Source organism: Haemaphysalis longicornis, unplaced genomic scaffold (assembly GCF_048455015.1).
Source record: "Haemaphysalis longicornis isolate Haplotype H1 unplaced genomic scaffold, Haemaphysalis longicornis Haplotype H1 scaffold_6, whole genome shotgun sequence".
NCBI lineage: Eukaryota > Metazoa > Arthropoda > Arachnida > Ixodida > Ixodidae > Haemaphysalis > Haemaphysalis longicornis.
The window spans coordinates 56,563,289-56,581,234 of record NW_027526407.1 but is presented as its reverse complement, the minus strand read 5'-3'; the positions used below and the strand labels follow the sequence as shown (position 1 = coordinate 56,581,234).

The 17,946-nt window shown below is 48.4% G+C and overlaps 1 protein-coding gene across 1 annotated transcript; it reads right to left on the bottom strand.

The window, feature by feature from the left end:
• Nucleotides 1-163: 163 nt before the first annotated feature.
• LOC144142737 (uncharacterized) lies at nucleotides 164-7,535 on the bottom strand. The gene has a single exon (XM_077674415.1). It carries the CDS (start codon nucleotides 6,609-6,611, stop codon nucleotides 5,271-5,273), a length of 1,341 nt encoding a protein of 446 aa, XP_077530541.1. The 5' UTR covers nucleotides 6,612-7,535; the 3' UTR covers nucleotides 164-5,270.
• Between the last annotated feature and the right edge of the window lie 10,411 nt (nucleotides 7,536-17,946).

Genomic DNA, 17,946 nt, shown 5'->3' with positions numbered 1-17,946 from the left:
TAAACTCTCCCTACTAAGTGTGGCGGTGAAGATTTCTTGCTAGATGCTGCAAATCTGTCCGAAAACTGAAGTTCTTGCGGTAAGACTGCATAAATCTAGAGTTTAGGAAAAAAAAGTCAAACCTTTCAGAATTGTTCGCTATCTTCAATAGCCAGCACACTGTCGTCACATGACCAGCAATGTTAGTCAGTGTCTAAAGTGCAATGTTGACTACAGTCCTGAAGGGCGCTCCATACGGATACGCAGTACCTGAGTGTGCTAATCATTTGAGTAGCGTGGATTGTTGGGCAAGTTGGTTCACGTGCATAATTTCAAAAACTTTGCGCTAAAGGACGGGACAAAGGAGAGAACGTCGGTGTCGTTCTCTCCTCTCTTCTGTCCTTCAGGGCAAAGTTATTTTAATTATGGGCCAACCAAGCTGTGCAGATTTTTTGTAGTGCATAAAAATATCCGAATCTCCAGGGGGGGGGGGCAGTTGTCCCCCCCCCCTTGCCCCCTTCCGAACGCCCATGGGCATACATGATTATCTAATAAAAAGCTAGTTCTATAAAGTATGAATATTTCCCACCAGGGCAGCAAGCGGCGTCAGCGCAATAAAATCAGCCGAGTATGTGTGCGCGCAAGCTGAACTGCACCGCCTTCAGCTCCTAGTTCTTGAATGACGTTACATGTTTTGCACATACTTCTGCTGTTGTGGCTCTCGTGAAAGCAACGCCTTCTTTACGAGCGGAGCCACGCCTACCCAATGGACGAATTCACTTTACTGAGGGACGGAGCCACCATTCCAATTACCCGCAACTGCGTATAACGTGATGTATAATTAGCGCGTTTGCTGTTACACGTATAATAAAAGTGGACTCGCATATCCGCCAGAATAAAAGTCGTGCACATGTCTCCATGGGTACTCATGTGCGGTCAATGTTTTTTTAATACGAATGTGTTAAAAAAATATTGACCGACCCGTCGACACCAAGAGTTCGCTGACGTCATATCCGTCACGGAAGTGACACCAGAACAACGAAGCAAGCGGCCTGTAAAGGGTGCACCCCTGCACACAGGGTATTCTTGCGGGAAAGCAACCTTTAGTACTAGAGTGAGTGAGTGAAAGTCTTATTAACACAAGGAGGGCCCAGGGGCCGGAAGGGGAGAGGGGGGAAAGAGGAAGGGAGAGGTTGTCACGAGGTGATGTTCACTTGAAGATCCTGGAGAGGAATAGTCACTTCCTGGGTGCACAGATAGGGGTGGTAGACCCCGGCTAAACTACTTTTGCGAGGCCACTCTCCCGAGAGAGAGAGAAGCGCCCAAGGGCAGCAAGGAAATCGGGGTCGCTGAGTGTCGTGGGGGGTATCTCGCTTGGATTGGGTAGCGCATTCAACAGGATGGGGCGGAAGGATTGGTACGCAGAACAGTGCCAAAGAAGGTGGGCCAGGTTTGCTATTGTAGCTGTGCTGCAATATGGGAAGTAGGGCGGAGGATCGCCCGTCGGGTGATGCCATTTGCGTGTGATGTGGGGAGTCAATGCAGCGTTCGCGCGAAATTTATTGATAAAAACTTCGGCAGGACGAGTTAGTGATGGGGCGTTATGCAGAAAACCTATAGGAGCGGCAGCGGCAAGGCGCTTGTGCACGCCTAGCCTGACGAGCGTGATCCAGCTGTTGCCTGAGTGAGAGCGGGAGAGCAGGGCTGTCAACCAGTGGAGGAGTTACTTGAAGATTCTCCTGCGCTGCATCATGGGCAGCCTGGTTGCCGGAACCCTGAGCCATGTGTCCCGGCCATTGCAAGCAAGCAGACTAATCATATGTTTAATCTGATGAACCAGAGGGTGACCGGCGAACGGTTTCCGTAGCTCACGTAGCGCCATTTTGGAGTCAGTCAGGAACCGAATGCGGGGTGGTAATGGGGCAGACGTCTCGTAGGTCAAGTGGTCGAGAGCTGCAAGGATGGCATAGCTCAGCGTCCATTGTAAAAGCAGTGGATGCTTGTCGAGTGCGAGCGCCGTCTAAACTAGGTAAACTGGGACATGGCTAACAGACACGCTCGCGTCTGTGTAAATGTCGTCTTCGTCAGGGAGTTTAGCCACCAGAGTGCGAGAAACAGCATGATGGCGAACTCTGGGTCGGGATCTTGGGACGCCTATGTGTTGCCGATTGTCAACCCCCAAGGGGCGTTCCCATGGAGGAGGGGGAGGCTGCGGTAGGGCTGGGGGGAGCGCCATTTGCGAGTTCCAGGCTGTAAGAGCCACCCCCTTCCAGGTCAAGGAACGGCGATCTTCGTGGAGTTGTCGAGTTTCCTCGAGGAGCAGTTCTAGTGGGCGTACCTGAACTGATTGATTCAGGGCTTCCGTGCGGGTATGGCGCGGAAGTCCGGTAATGGTGCGAAGAACAGCTCGATAAAGAAAGTGAAGATATTTCATATGTACTTTGTTGAGCTTATAGACAGGAGCGCCATACATAAGTGGACTTATCGCCACTCGAGTAAGGGTAAGGCAGGCTGACTGGTATGCTCCGCCGCACTTGTTCGACATACGCGAAATGAGACGAAGCATGGGTTTCCAGTTGCTCTTACGCTGGCTGATCCAACACGTAGCGCTATTGCTGCTGGCCAACGGGACACCTAAAATCCTAAATGCCCGCTTTCAGAGGAGACCGGCGTGTCGCCGAGGTAGATGACCCTGCGCATATCAGGTGGGAGCTGATGGCGACCATGAACAAAAAGAAATTCAGTCTTTTCAGGGGCAATTCGCTCAAGGCCCAACGTCGGGAGGATATCATTTAGGCTGTTAGCGGCACCTTCAAGTTCGTCCAACATGTGATCTAGGCAGGAAAAGTCAGGGGCTTCTACCCAAACCGTGAGATCATCAGCGTATATAGCAAACCGAGCGGCAGAGTCCCGTTCGAGCGTATACGAGCAACGCGGGCCATGGCTAGGTTGAAAAGCATGGGCCCGAGGATAGAGCCCTGGGGCACGCCCCTATCCAAGTAGTAGATCCTGGGGCTCCATCCTGGATACGTGCTGCAAAGACGAATAGGACGGTCCTCAAGAAAATTACGTACCCAGTTTTGTGCCCTATGAGCTAGCTCCTCGAGAATAGCAGCCTGTAGTCAGGGTTACCCGCCCAGGAGGTGCGATTAAAGAATCGGCGTAGCAGCCAAAGACAGTCATGGGTACTCAGATTTGGACGAAAACCCGTCTGCGCCGGATGAAACTGATAGAAGGGATGGAATCGATGCTTACTGACCAATACGCCACGCAAACTGCAGCCATGATCGAGTACATTGCTTGTCCTCCTCCGCAGGTATACCCGGCAGATATTTAGCAACCACCAAGAAAGGTAACAGTACGCGATACGGCCGCAGAATGAAGCCCTCACTAAAAGATCTACAGTGGAACTGCCGCAACTACGTTCAAGTAGGACCCATTCTCGCCGCTCGTGTCGCCCAACGTTTAGGTACAGTTTGTTATTTTCCTTCAAGAAACCTGCGCTCCCCCATCTCTTCGAGGATACACTACCTTCACAGAAACATCCATATGCTACTCACGTTAGCAAAAAGCGCCTACCCTCTCAGCCACTGGTTGTTGAACAAGCAGCTGTACTGGTTCGTTCAGATCTTGGATGCCGCCGTGTCAATTCTCCTGGGCAGTGTTCTAAGGATCACGAGGTCGTCGTTGTGCACATTCGCCTCCCGGACGGTAAAGATCTCATTGTGGCTTCGGTTTACTATTGTCCTGTTAGTGGTTCTCAAAAGAATGTTCGGTATAATTGGCTGCAAAACATGGTGTCTCAGTTTCCTCGAACTCCTCTGCTCATAGGTGGCAACGCCCGCAGCACCACTTGGGGTTACCCTTGTACGGATAGCCGGGGAACTCGGTTGGAAAACATGGTTGACGATTGTGGGCTTCAACTTCTTAACGACCCTACTCTGGTTACCCGCATTGGCCTCCATCCTTCCCAAAGGAACACTTCCCCTGATATCACCATTGCATCTCGTGGCATCGTTCGCGAATGGATCCCCTACTCCACAACTTGCGGTAGTGATCATCTCGTCATACTGATTACATTATACATGGTAAACGCTTTCGCACGCGCCAGCGTCTCACACGCACGGACTGGGGGGCCTTCTGTGCACAGGCTGTTCTTGCAGCCTCTCGACGCTCGTCGATACTATTCAAACGGCTCGGGATAGTGCACTTGAAGATATTGAATGCGACTCCTCTACACCAGCCCTCGATGCTCATATGGTGAACCTATGGAAACGGGCGCATATTCTCACTGCCCGTTATGCCAACGGAAAACGCCCTTCAGACCTTGTAAAGCTACGGCGCCAGTACAAGTTAATCCGGGAATACCAGCGAGTACTATCAACTCAGCACTGGTACAGCTTCTGCAACAAGCTAGGGCAGGAAAGAGGGCTATATAAATTGTGGGGCCTTTAACAGACCCTTTCTAATAAAAGGAAACAAATTTTCTCCGTTTTCCTTTCTCACCCTCAAAAATTCAACAAGAACAGTCGAGTATAAGCTCATCACGACTTTCTGCCCTCACGCCTCCCTTCATCGGCATCCGCCATTATCAGTAATCACCATCCCAGCGCCCCCCGCGGACCTCGACCCGCCCTTTACTCTTGCCGAACTTCAGGCTGCGCTCTTCCACTGGGCCCCGGGCGAAGAGTTCCAGAACAACTCAAACTTGCGCTCATTCATGCAATACCAAAACCGAACAAAGATTCAACTGATATATCTAATCTCCGACCGATCTCTTTAACCCCGGTGCTTTGTAAATAGTACGTTATACTTAGGGTTGTTCGTTTTCGGGTTTTATATTTTAACACGAAAGAGTGTTTTATGCCGCGATACCCCAAGATTTCACTGACGTCGTATTCGTCCCGGAAATGACGCCAGTACACCTTTGTCGAAGTGACCCGCCAGCAGGACGTCGCTCGTCAAGCACACCCCCAAGACAGCCGCCGACACGCAAATCATGCCCAGCTGCAGATTTCGCTGCACATTTCACTTTCGTGTTTTAGTGATTCCAATGACAGAGGAATCAACCACAGTTTTTTTTGTTATTTTTTCTCCTTCGAATTGGTCATGCTCATCCGTCCCTCTATGCTACCTTGCCGTGTTCCTCTCGCTGCTTGGTCCCCTCATTCGCAAAAAGAACTACACGACACGAAGACTGAAGGCCGGCGTCTAATTCTTAGAAAGGGAGGAATGCCTATGAAACTGCTTCAAAGAAGCGAACACAACGGTATATTTACAAGCGTCTTCCTCTATATGGATTCTTTCTTCGCGGTCGGCGGGCAGTGATTGGCGTTGGCTAGCATCTGCTCCTTGGTGACCTCAAGTAGGGACATCTCCTTCTTGGGAACGTTGATGACAATGGACACCTCCGGAGTGCCATCGGACTTCCTCGGAGACGACGAACCCGACAACCTCTGCGCCTTCTTCAGGAGTGATCGCTTGCCGGCCCAACTGAACTCGGACAGCGCCATCTTCTTCTTCGTCTGCTGAGACGCGCGAGGCGACTTGGAACCCTCGCCCTCTGCAGGTCCTGCCGGCCTGTCATCGGATGCCTTTGTGAGAGAAGTCCTATCAATGCTGCCTGTTGGGTCTTGAACGCTCTTTCGTTCCGCCGTAGTCGAAACGTTGCCCGCGTTGCTAGCGCCGCCGGCTCCTTCCGCCACGCCTCTGGTCGGGGTGGTCCCGTCAGGAGTCATTTTAGAGCTGCCCTGACTAAAACGCCTCGGCGACGTGCCATGTTGAGCGCTCGAATCCAACGGAGGCGGGAAAGGAGTCGCAGTCGGCTTCGCTGCATCGCCACCGGGAAAGTCACATCCGACTACTACCGGCTCGCCATCCGACGCGAGGGTCCCTCGAAGACTGCCCGTCGCAGACCTGTCGGATTTGTCCTCGGCTGCGTCTTTGCGAGGCGAAGTGCCGGGGGTAAGCGACACGTCGTCACGCTTCGGAGCCTTCTCCTCGACGCAAGCGCCCATCTTTGTGTCCCTGGATGTGGCAAATTCCATGACGTCTACTTCGGCCTCTGAGGGCCTGCGCACGGTGGGTGACTTGACCGGAGTAGTGATCGACGACGGCATGCTGGAGGTCTCTCGGCGGAACAAGTCCAGCTTGGAGGAGCTCCTCCTCTGCCGAACGTTCTCTTCCGGCGCCGGACGTCTAAATAGTTCCTCCTCGTAGCGACGTTGCGGGGGAGAGTCAAGAGAGTGCTTGACCACCGACGCTCTTGTCGTGGTTGGCGAGGGGATCGCTTCGCTGGGCGCGCCGTCGATCAGAGGGAAGATGTCGTCCCCGTACGGCGGCAGAGAGGCCCTAGCTGGACCCACGTCGGCGGCCGGGATCAGCAGTCGGGGCTCGCTCGTGCCCCGGTTCACGGTCTTGGCGTTGGCGAGACTGGAAGAGACGGAGCTCCTGGCGGGTCTCGAGGAGTCCATGGTGTCGGCGACGGTGGCGACGGACTTGGCCGCCTGGATGCTCTTGTCGGCGGCCCCGTAGCGGCTGCGCACGCACCAGCAGCACCATGAGACGGCGACGGCGACTATCGCGAAGCTTGCGACGACCACGATCAGGGCGAGAACCTTGCCGGCGGACATGTCTCCTCCTCCCGGGCGCTGCCGTCGCCACGTTCCTCCGGGCTGCTGCTGCTGCAGGGGAACAACGGGAGGGACAGAAAACGGAGTTGAAGAGAGAACGTGGTTCTGCTAGTATACATCATACTGAGAGCGGTATTAAGCGGCAGACACGTGTGCAGCCGAGAAATCCAGTTTCTCGGATTTCTTGAGAAATCTAGCAGGTCGCGATCCGGAAAGCGTTCCGGTAGCTAAACCGGTTCCCGGAGCAGGAGAGGCGTGCGCAAACGACCGTGAGACGCAGACAGGAACAGCGCTCTTTTAGGTCGAGGCCGATTTAAGCAACGGTGACGAAAGGTTACCGCGTCGTAGAATGTGAAAGCGAGACTATATTGCAATAGCCTGCTTCGGCTTCTTTCGTGTTTTATTTAATTGGTCTCGTGCATATAATTAATGTGAATGCGGGGTTAGAAGCGTTCTCACAAGGGTACTGTTACAGTAAGTGTCTTGACTCCTCCTGGTTTTGAATATCTTGCTCGTTCAGATATCTGTATTTCAGTTCATATGTGTCCTTGCAGTACCATAGCGTGTCGCTGCGTTAGCTTGTTAGGGTCGACACCCCAGCGAGAGCATATTGTCGTGCGCCCCGGCGCATTACTTGTGGATAAACTATAAGGGAGCTTTTACAAGGCTGCCAGCAAGAAAGGCCGTTTACATTAGAAGTTCTTGATGTTCTGCAACAGTTATATCCAAAAATACTACGTGGCAGGAGCTATAGGAACGGAGGATGAAAATAGTCAACCTTGTTGCTTATTGATTGCGTGGTTCTTTTTCGGTAAAAACCCGGGTGAAAATAATATTTTTTCTAGCTGGATTATTAAACCAGAAATTTTTTCTAGCTAGAAATATTTCTAGCTGGAAATAAGCAGAATTTCTAGCTAGAAATTCATTCAGTTTCTAGCTCATTTTTAGCTGAATTGGGATGTTTTTTCCGGCTGGCAGCTATTCCAGCTAGCATTTGTCAGTCCAGCTAGAAGAAAAAAAACCTGCCAGCTGGAAATAATCACCTCTAGCTAGACCAAGAATTTTTCTAGTTAGAAGCTGTCGATTCCAGCTAGAATCTATAAATATAGTCAGAAATGAAGCTGGTAATTGTGATTTCTTGCTAGAAATGCTCTTTCCATTTTCACGGGGGAAAATTGTCAAAAGACCGCCCTTAGGACTTCTCAGCTGAACGACAGATGACAGGCTCCATCGCCACTGCTCGCGGCCTGCAGTACGGCGGGGAACGTCGCCCCATTTCTCGCTGACTATGTAGGATTCACCCCGTAAATGAAGATAATTTGAGCACACTGCGTCAGAGATGTTTTGCGTCGTACACAGTGAATGCTCGATTGTACTCGAGCTACAAAGGCGGGTGGTGTGACGCCTACTCGTGAACTTTCAAATCGGGCGAATAAGTGAATGTTGATGTGACTGCGTCCACAATCAAGTTACGAGGCCAGGGAGGCCAAGCAACCACCAGCAAGGTCTGCTAGGCTAACGGTGCCAACCAACTGCCGTTTATGTCTTAATCCGTAGCAGCAGCGACGCCTGAAGTCGTTTCCCTCTTCTGAAACGCCGAGCTATCAACGCCTAATGAGTAGCAACAGCTTGTCGAGCTACCAAGAGGTTGTGGTCACTGGGGCTTCACGAAACCAGTGATTCATAAAGTAGCCTCTACTGGGCCTTCGCGGAACGTCCAGCCACGTGATAACCTGGAGGCATCGAATACTTGATTAGGCAATCCATCTTCGCCAAGCTCACCTTGTGCAATGGTTGGTCACGGCTTTCGGAGCGCTTGGCAACATCCGTTTCTTCTTCTTCTCAGTCACTCACACATCGCGCACGGCTCGTGTCTGGCCCGCCCACGACAGTAGCGCTCCCGCGTTTCAAAGTCGAAAAAAACAATTGGAGGCCCAATTGGACCCGCCGAAAACACGAATGGTTCAATTGGAACCATTTGGAAACGCGAATTGATTCATTTAGCCAAATTGTGCTCTCGGCAGGTCCAATTGGGCCTCTAATGGTTTTTTTTTTCAATGGGGATTTATACAGGTATACGTCTGCAGTGACAGACTGATTTATTGTTTGTAATCATAGTCGTACAAATGCAGGGTGTTACGACGATAACTGGAGCACTTTAAAAAATTTCCTGAGCAAACCGCTGCTTGGTTCGCGCTCAAACTTCACAAGAAAGTCGCATTTTGTGGTCTATTTCGTTTTACCCCAGGATCAACGACGGTACTTACCTGCTTATTCTGAAAATAAATAGAAAATTAGCGATTTGCGCCTATGGGAAAAAGGCGGCCCATTTGGACGTGCTAGCCAGCGTAAAGTGATCTTGGAATGACGTCGCCACCTGGGATTAGCAGAGCGAACCTCCACACACACTAAACTTTTTTACACCCTTTTTGGCCGAAAAGGGTGTAAAAACCTTGTCCCTTGGCTAACACCCTTACAAGGTGTTTTCGCAAAACAAGGGTGTACGGACGAAAAAACGGTGTAAGAACAAAAAAAAGGGTGTTGAGCTCAACACTCTTAAAAAAAGGGTGTTGAGCATCCTCACACCGTTTTTTTAAGGTGATGGCATGCGCAGTACCATGGTGCTGCGCGTGTCATCACCAGGGCCTTGGAGGCTTACGACCTATCACCATGGTGTCCTAATGCAATTCATGGTGACAGGTGTATGTCTGGAGGCTCTGTAAGTAAATGAAACGCAACAATTTCTGACTAATGGCACAATTTTAAGTTATATATACAGTTACGGGCCCCTCGTGGCGTCAAACTCGGATATCTTGAAATATTGGTTAACTTGACATGACACACACAAAAAAACGTAGTCTGAACCAAAAAAGAAGAAATAATAGAACTTCACAATTTCATGCCCGTGACGATCACAACATTGGTGCACTAGAGGGACCACTGAAAACAGTTATCAGTGTGCTCACTACACATTAGCACTCAAGTGATACAACTAGACAGAACTGGACCCCCACTATAATTGCAATCATGTTTTCTGGTGGTGGCTTCTAAAAACAATATCCCATGTGATGTGCACCCGTAGAGAACTTGTATTGGTATTTGTCGTCACAACTTTTTTAAAAGGCACACAACCACATTTAAAGGTTCAATTGACCATAAATTGCACAATTTCTTTTGTGTCCAAAATCTTGAGACTCAAGCCGAACGAAACTATGTTTTCCGAACAAACTTTTACAATCGACAGTAAATGTCGCAACATAAAAAAAGAAACAAGAATGTGTCAGAAGCATGTGCAGCACATCAGATGGGGAAAGGCTGTTTGCACTCCAGAAAAAAAAAAAACCTTAAAGGAGCCATGAAGAGAAAATGCAAGTTGGTTTTATTCGAAAGATTTCGTGTTTTATAGTGCCCCCAGCGCTTGTCCGGATCCAAACGGTGCTTTATTCACTGAGAAATTGAACAATTTAGGTTAAAATTTTGATTTTCCCGCTCAATCGTGCGTTTTCGTGGCTCCAAGTGACATCACGGGAACCGACCGCTCTGCAGCCTAGAATACCTTCATTCACGCATCCGCCGTACAGGGTAGAGACACGTAACGCTGGCGCCGCCATGTTCGGTTGCTCGCTCGCCGCCGAAGCAAGTCATTGTGTTAAAACCGCGCTAAAATTATCGCCGCAACGCGGTTTACTGAAGAAGTTTGAATCATATTGTCTGTTTCGCGTTGCTAGGTCTCGTGGGAAACGAAAAGAATAACGCGTTGAGCCCGTTGGCCCAATTGCGGCGGCACGGGACCGTTCAAAGGTTGTCTCTACCCTGTACAGCGGTGTTGGTTTGTTACCGCGTTTCTTTACGTTCCGTAACCTAGATGGCGCCACCATACCGTGGCAAGCGTTTGGTTTGTTTTTGCCCGCATTTAAACCTGGCTTGTTTTTGTTCTGGGAGAAAATATTCGTTCCCTGAAACAGTGCTCGCTCGACAAATGGGGTCACGTAAGACACCGTTGCTTGCGTCAATCGGCCAGTGTCGTCTGAGACAACCCCAAGCCCCGTAGTGCTGTGCAGCTAAACCAAAGCATGCTGTGCGTAGTACGAACAGCAGAACGCATCAGTACTTCTATGTTTACATGTGCTTTCGTAACTTCCACTGTTTGTCCCATCATTCTTATTGCTTTGTAAAGAATGTGCCCTAAATTTAAGCGCAAATCGCTCGTTCGTCTAGTTTGTAAGTTCTACCTAATTTGCGTCTGCTTCTGCCAGCCTCCGCCAATCGCAGAGCTCAGCTCATGTGACGACATAGGTTCTGTTGCGGGAAATGAGCTGGTGGGTCGCATGACCATTCCCGTTTTTCCTAATTATGTAGCTTATTTGAGCGAAGTTTACGTTAAAAGTGGTGTCAGTATCATTCTAATGAGACAATCTTTTGAATGAACCAAACTTGTGTTTTCTCTTCATGGCACCTTTAAGAACTGTACGGTGCACCAAACACAATACGCAAAGCCGAAAAGTTAGAATTTCTTGATGCAATACTTTATCGCAAATTTACAATTTTTGTTGGTAGTTTTGATGTATCGTAACATTAAATCTGACATTTCCCTGTTTACGCAAAAATATCTGAGCTGAGAAGTGACCCACAATATGCTGACTTTGACTTCATTGGGGCGAAGAACCCGAACTGGCTATGGCATTCAGACAATAGAAAATCAAACAATATTCTTTATTAACACATAACTCTGTGATCGAAGAAGCCCGGCTAAGCTAAATGGTGCATCCTTTCAAAAAGGCAATTAAGAAACTATTCATTTATAATACTCCGAACCCCGTAGACTCAATGTACTCAAGTGTTATTGTTACTACGAACGGTGTGGTTTGTTTCTTCTGTCTATTGCCCCAAATTTCTAATATTGTTCATGTACCAAGAGATGTACTGTATATATCTCTTTGTAGTCCTTACCACTGTTGTTAAGATTGAGTGTATCGTATTGGTTTACAATATTTTTGTACGCTGCTGTATTATGTGTAAACGCGAGGCCATGACATCGTCAGGTGACGTTTGGATATCATTTATCCTTGCCTAGTGGGCATATGTAATTATTTTCAACTAAAGATTTTTTTTATTTCATTTCAGTTACATAACGGTCAATGAGGCAACAAATGGCCTTGCCTAGTGGGCGTATGTAATTATGTCCAAATAAAGATTTCATTTGATTTGATTTGGTTTGACATAACGGTCAGTGAGGCAACAATATAAAAGTTACCATGGAAACTAACTACCGGTAGAGAAATACAGTAACGAGGTTGTGAAAAGAGTAGAAAAGATTTGGGTTATTTAAACATCCGCCCGTAATGTATAAAATTTCCTATTGGGAGCTTCGTGTCAAAGTTACAAATGAAAATACAACTCCGAAAACTAGCACGGTTAGATTGCCGCTTTTCCTTATAAGGAGATTTACTCTCTGAGGAATCCTTGTGTGCTAATTCTATAGCATATCATCCATCAGTATTCTTCTTTCTTGCGTTTTTCAATGGATCTGGTCCAAAGCAGAAGTGCAATATAATTTTCCGATTACACGTAGAGAACGCTTTTTAAAACGTACCAAAAATGAAGGGAATATAAACATAACAGGCAACTAGTGACCACTGCACGTACAATGCCGGCTGCGGTGCAGCCAGCTAAACAGTAAAAACGTCTATCCCAAAGAAAAGCCACACCCACAGCAAAAGACAAAAAACATGTATCAACCACTAATCATTGACGTCACGACACGGTCCGGGCGTAATTTGTTTGAAATGTATAAGAAAATATGATATCCAAAAAAATTCTTATTTCTACGGGTGTGCTGGAACGTGTCAGAACGTTCGTAACTATGTACTTGAAGAACACAATTAGTGCTGCGGTGTTATCGATTGTCCATTATTCTAGCTTAAGTGCCGTCGTTGTTCGACTTCCAGCCCAAGGGATCGAAACATGAAAATCCGCCAGAAGTGCTGTCACTGTTCGAAGTTTTAGTTTTCACGTATAGTCGGTAAGAAACCCTACGACCTTCCTCTTTGAGCAAACACTGCGCTTCTAAAGCCCGACCTCAAGGTGAACGCTTCTGTCGGACCAACGAAAACGCTTAGCGCTATGAAACGCTCAAAAGCCCACATTCTCCCTTGAGAGACGTTTAAAAAATGTTTCTCGATAGCCCGTAAGTTTCTTCAGGTAACTGTTTTACGGTATTTTGTTTCCTCGCCCAGCGGTTGCACACAACATCTTCATAAATGGTACAGCAAAACTCGTTAATTTGAACTCAAACGGGACCATAAAATTGTTCGAATTAAGCGGACTTGGAAATAGCGCGAGGGCGCTATAGGATGAATGGGAATCGCGCAACACTGGGCGGGCAGAAAACTAAGAAGCCACCTCTGGATTCGTTAACGCGAAATAGGCGCTACTACACGTTTGTGGCAGACGGTTTCGCAAATAATGTTTCGTAAATAATGATGGCATGCGCCGGTGCACTGGCGCCGGTGGATCGTCGTCCTCGGTAGACGCGAAATAGGCTGTTGCAGGAGCGTAACGCGCGTGCCACGCTGCTGTTTTTCGGTTTCGGTGTTTTGCATCTCGAGCAAATTTGGTTTGGTTTCGATTTGCAACTCAATGTAATCACTCTTGGTCGACTTCTTCTGCCAGGAGCGATGGAAACAAGGGCATCGTAGTTCGAATCAACCGTTCTGGATACCGACGCGTTCGAATTATCGAGAGTTTTCCCCCTTTGAACTATACAGGGCTGTGCGCGGACCAGGGCGTGAGTTCGAATTAACCGGAAGTTCGAAATAACCGATTTCGAACTAACGAGCTTTTATTTATAGGGAGGGGCAAAGAGTGCTCACAAATCGCTGAAAGACGAAGTTACATGAACGGGTTTATTACAATCAGCGATAAGACCTGCACTTAACCCGAGCACGTAACCCGAATGTAACTTCGCCTTACTCGGAGCTTGTTTGAAACAAACTTGATACAGCAGAGCGGCGATTCTTTGTTTCTGCATTTGCAAACGTCATCGAAAACTATTTTAACCCTTGTGAAGCCGCAGCCAGGGAGTTGAGGACCGAGGTAGTATCATCATCATCAGCAGCAGCAGCAGCAGCAGCAGCAGCAGCCTATTTACGCCCACTGCAGGGCAAAGGCCTCTCCCATTATTCTCCAATTACGTCGGTCCTGTGCCAACTGTGACCAATTTATCTCCGCAAACTTCTTGATCTCATCTGCCCATCTAACTTTCTGCCGCCCCCTGCAACGCTTGCCTTCTCTAGGGATCCACTCTGTTACCCTTAATGACCAGCGGTTATCTTGCCTTCGCATTACATGCCCTGCCCCCGTCCATTTCTTCTTCTTAATCTCTACTAATATGGCCTTAACACGTGTTTGTTCCCTGACCCACTCCGCTCTCTTCTTGTCCCTTAATGTTACACCTATCATATTCCGATCCATTGCCCGCTGAGTCGTTCTCAATTTAAGTTGAACCCTCTTAGTGAGCCTCCAAGTTTCTGCCCCGCAGGTGAGTTCCGGTAAGATGCAGCTGTCATACACTTTCTTCTTCAGTGACAATGGTAGGCTGCTATTTATTATCTGAGAATGTCTGCCATATGCACCCCACCCCATTCTGATTCTTCTAATTATCTCTGCCTCATGGTTGGGATCTGGGGTTACAACTTGGCCAAAGTAGATATATTCGCTTACCACTTCCACTGCCTCTCCACCTATCTCAAACCACTGTGCTGTCCCGAGGTTATTGATCATTACTTTAGTTTTCTGCAAATTAATTTTGAGGCCCACGGTTCTACTCTGTTCGTCCAGTTCGGAAAGCATGCTTTGCAATTCGTCCCCCGAGTTACTTAGCAAGGCAACGTCATCAGCAAATCTGAGGTTACTGAGGTATTCTCCATTAACCATTACTCCCACCTGTTCCCAATCCAACGCTCTGAATACTTCTTGTAAACATGCTGTGAATAACATTGGAGAGATTGTGTCTCCTTGTCTGACACCCTTCCTTATAGGTATTTTGCTGCTCTCCTTATGGAGGATGATGGTAGCTGTGGACCCATTGTAGATATCCTATAGTATTCCTACATAATGCTCATCTACCCCCCTGGTTCCCTAATGCCTGAATGACTGCTAGGGTTTCGACCGAGTCAAATGCTTTCTCATAATCTATGAAGGATATATATAGGGGCTCAGTATACTCAGCGCACTTCTCTATCACCTGATTGATTGTGTGAATATGGTCCATTGTTGAATAACCTTTACGGAACCCTGCTTGTTCTTTAGGTTGACTGAAATCTAAAGTTGCAGAAATTCTGTTAGCGATTACCTTGGTAAGTACCTTGTAGACGACTGACAGTAAGCTGATCGACCTGGAATTTTTCAAGTGCTTCATGTCGCTTTTCTTATGGATTAGGATTATGTTCGCGTTCGTCCAAGATTCCGGTACCATTGCGGTCATTAGGCATTGCGTTGCGAGTTTTTCAAGTACAAGTTCTCTCCATCCTTCAAGAGGTCTGGTGTTATCTGATCCTCACCACGTGCTTTGCCCCCTTTCATTTCTTTCAAAGCATTCCTTACTTCTTCGGTCGTTACTGGTGGGATGTCTATCTCCTCTGAACTACTGTCTCGTACGGTATTATCCTGGATGTCCCGGCTACTGTACAGATCCCTATAGAACTCCTCGGCCACTGTGACTATTTTATCCTTATTTGTGATGACATTGCCTTGCTTATCTTTAAGTGCATACATCTGATTTTTCCGCACGCCAAGACGCCTCTTCACTGCTTTCAGGCTGCCTCCGTTCTCTACAGCGTATTCGATCCTCTCCATGTTATACTTCCTTATGTCAGCTGTCTTACGCTTATTGATTAACTTGGAAAGCTCCGCTAGTTCTATTCTGTCAGCTGCGGTGGAGATTGTCATGGTTTGCCGTTTCCTAATTAGATCTTTCGTCTCCTGTGAAAGTTTACCAGTATCCTGTCTAGCCATAGTGCCCCCGACTTCTAGTGCACACTCCGTGATAATGCGAGTAAGGTTGTCGCTGGCTTCCTGTGTCGTAAGCTCGGCTTCCTCGTTAAGAGCTGAATATCGGTTCTACAGCCCGATCCCGAATTCTTCTACTTTACGTCTTACTGTTAGGAGATAGTATTAGTTATCTTTTTCTATCGTAAAATTCTTGTTTTTAGAAGGCGCAAATACCAACTACCGCCTTCTAGATAGGAAGAAAAAAATCGCGCCAATCCACCCGGTGAATGTGGTTGGAAAGCAAAGCTGTAAACAGCACCCACAATGATTACCCATGCGAGGTCACTTAAATTCACTCACATCGCTCTACAAATAGTAAAACCAGAGAGAAGTGAAATGCACTTAACCGCACCATTTATTACTTCAAAGAGATATTCTTGGTAAGGTTAAATCAATGCATGATGCATGAACGGTTGTAGGTTGAGTTGTATTGGTGTAGCACAAGAGTGGAAACTTTTTTTATAAAGTTAAAGTAAGCTCCAACACGGTGTTAGACGATCTGACTTCTCCGTCTCTGCGCCGCGGACGGAGGCAACGAGATTTGCGGCAGAGAAGGAGGAGGAGGGGGAAGAAATACTTCTGTTCAGATTTCTGAACGGCCCAGAGTGCAGCCTTGGGGAGTGATTCCTTCTTCTGTGGGGCCCATATGCAGTCCGCGCGGCCTATGTTCTGTCCACCCGCTGAAGCTGAGTAGGTAGAGAGGGCCTAGACAGCAGCATCTCCCATTGCTCTTGTTGGGTAGTTGACAGAAAGAGAGGAGGGTGCTCAGGGCTAAAGGCGCACAACCCGATTACGGGGCGGAGTATTCCTACTTCTGAGAAAAATTTACATTCAGCGTCGTAGCGATTCGGATGCATTACGTGAAGACGCGTAGGCTGTGGGAAGGAGCCCGGATTGTATGAGCCGTAGTGTAGTTTGTTGTTCTCTGGAAAGGTCAGGGTAAGGCGAAGGTACGGTCTGTCTCAGAAGGCGATAATGCTGGATTATCTCCCTGAACGTGACAAGCGGGTGACTGTCCTCGTGCAGCCCCATAGCACGGGAGGTAAAAGCGCAGGCTTGTTGGGTGGGCGTATTTGTTGCCCTCCATTGAAGCGTGAGGCGGTGTCCAGATCAGCTGAATGGAACCGTTTGGGGAGGGGTTTTTTAGCACGCACAGTGCAGGTCAGGACACCCAACCCGACTGGTAATTCCAGTAGGCTTGCTGGGAATCGGCGACTACCCTCCGAACCCCTGGTTGAGTGAGAGCCAAGGTGATGGCTGCCTCTTCTGCTGCCGTCATTTGTTGGGTCCTAAGCGAGGTACACGCAAGGAGGTTGGTTCTGGAGGTAGCCACGATGATGGCGTGTTGCTGCCCTCGATGTTAGGAGAAGTCCATGTAGATAACTGCATGAGCCCCACCGAGGGTGGTGTTTAGCGCTTGAGCCCGTGCTTTTCGTTGACCCTCGTCATGTGAGGGGTTCATATTTCTAAGCAAAGGGAGCATCTTTAGTTTTAGTCGCCAAGAGTTTGGGAGTACGTCAAGCGGAGTGACATTCTGGGCTGCCCAGCCAATCTGGTGAAGCATGCGGTTACCCACCGCAGTTCTGAGTCGGAGCTTCTGGTTAGAAAGATGGCCTTCTATCAGCTCTTCCACCGTGCTGTGGAGCCCGTGCTAAGCAGCCTCAGTGTGGACGCACTCATGAGAAGACCAATGGCCTGCTCAACCGCCTTTCTAATCATTATATAAAGCATCTCTATGTCTTCCTCGTCGAGAAGAAGATAGGGGTTTGTCGTAAGTAACTCTCGAGAGGACAAAAGCTTCAATTAATCGAAAGTAGCAGATTCCTTTTGGTCTCGCTTCTTGGTGGCAACTCGCCTGATCATGTGTATGATTTGATCAATGCTGTTTTTAGTCGCTGCAAGGAGACTTCACTCTTGGTGTTAGCCTAGAGATGTAGGCCCAGGATCTTGATGCTGGGGCTTGGAGTGATGGCCTGGCCATCAAGGAGTATTTGAATGTATTCCTTGATTTGGCGTAAGGGCGGACGACAAGGAGCGGTGAGTTTTTACGTGAAGACTGGGGGCTACAGGCTTCAGCACATTGGCGTACTAGAAGTGAGATGCCTAGCATTGGTGTGAGCTTCCTTTAATTTTTCTAACTCTTAGAACATGGGCAAGGTGCGCACAGGGCCGCTAGACGGGCGTGAGTGGCCGCGTGATGCTTTCACGTGCATTCAGCGAGAACGCAGGGGGAAAACCCGTAGATGTGCATGGTGAGTATACCACCTGTCTTCCCCGTCTTCGC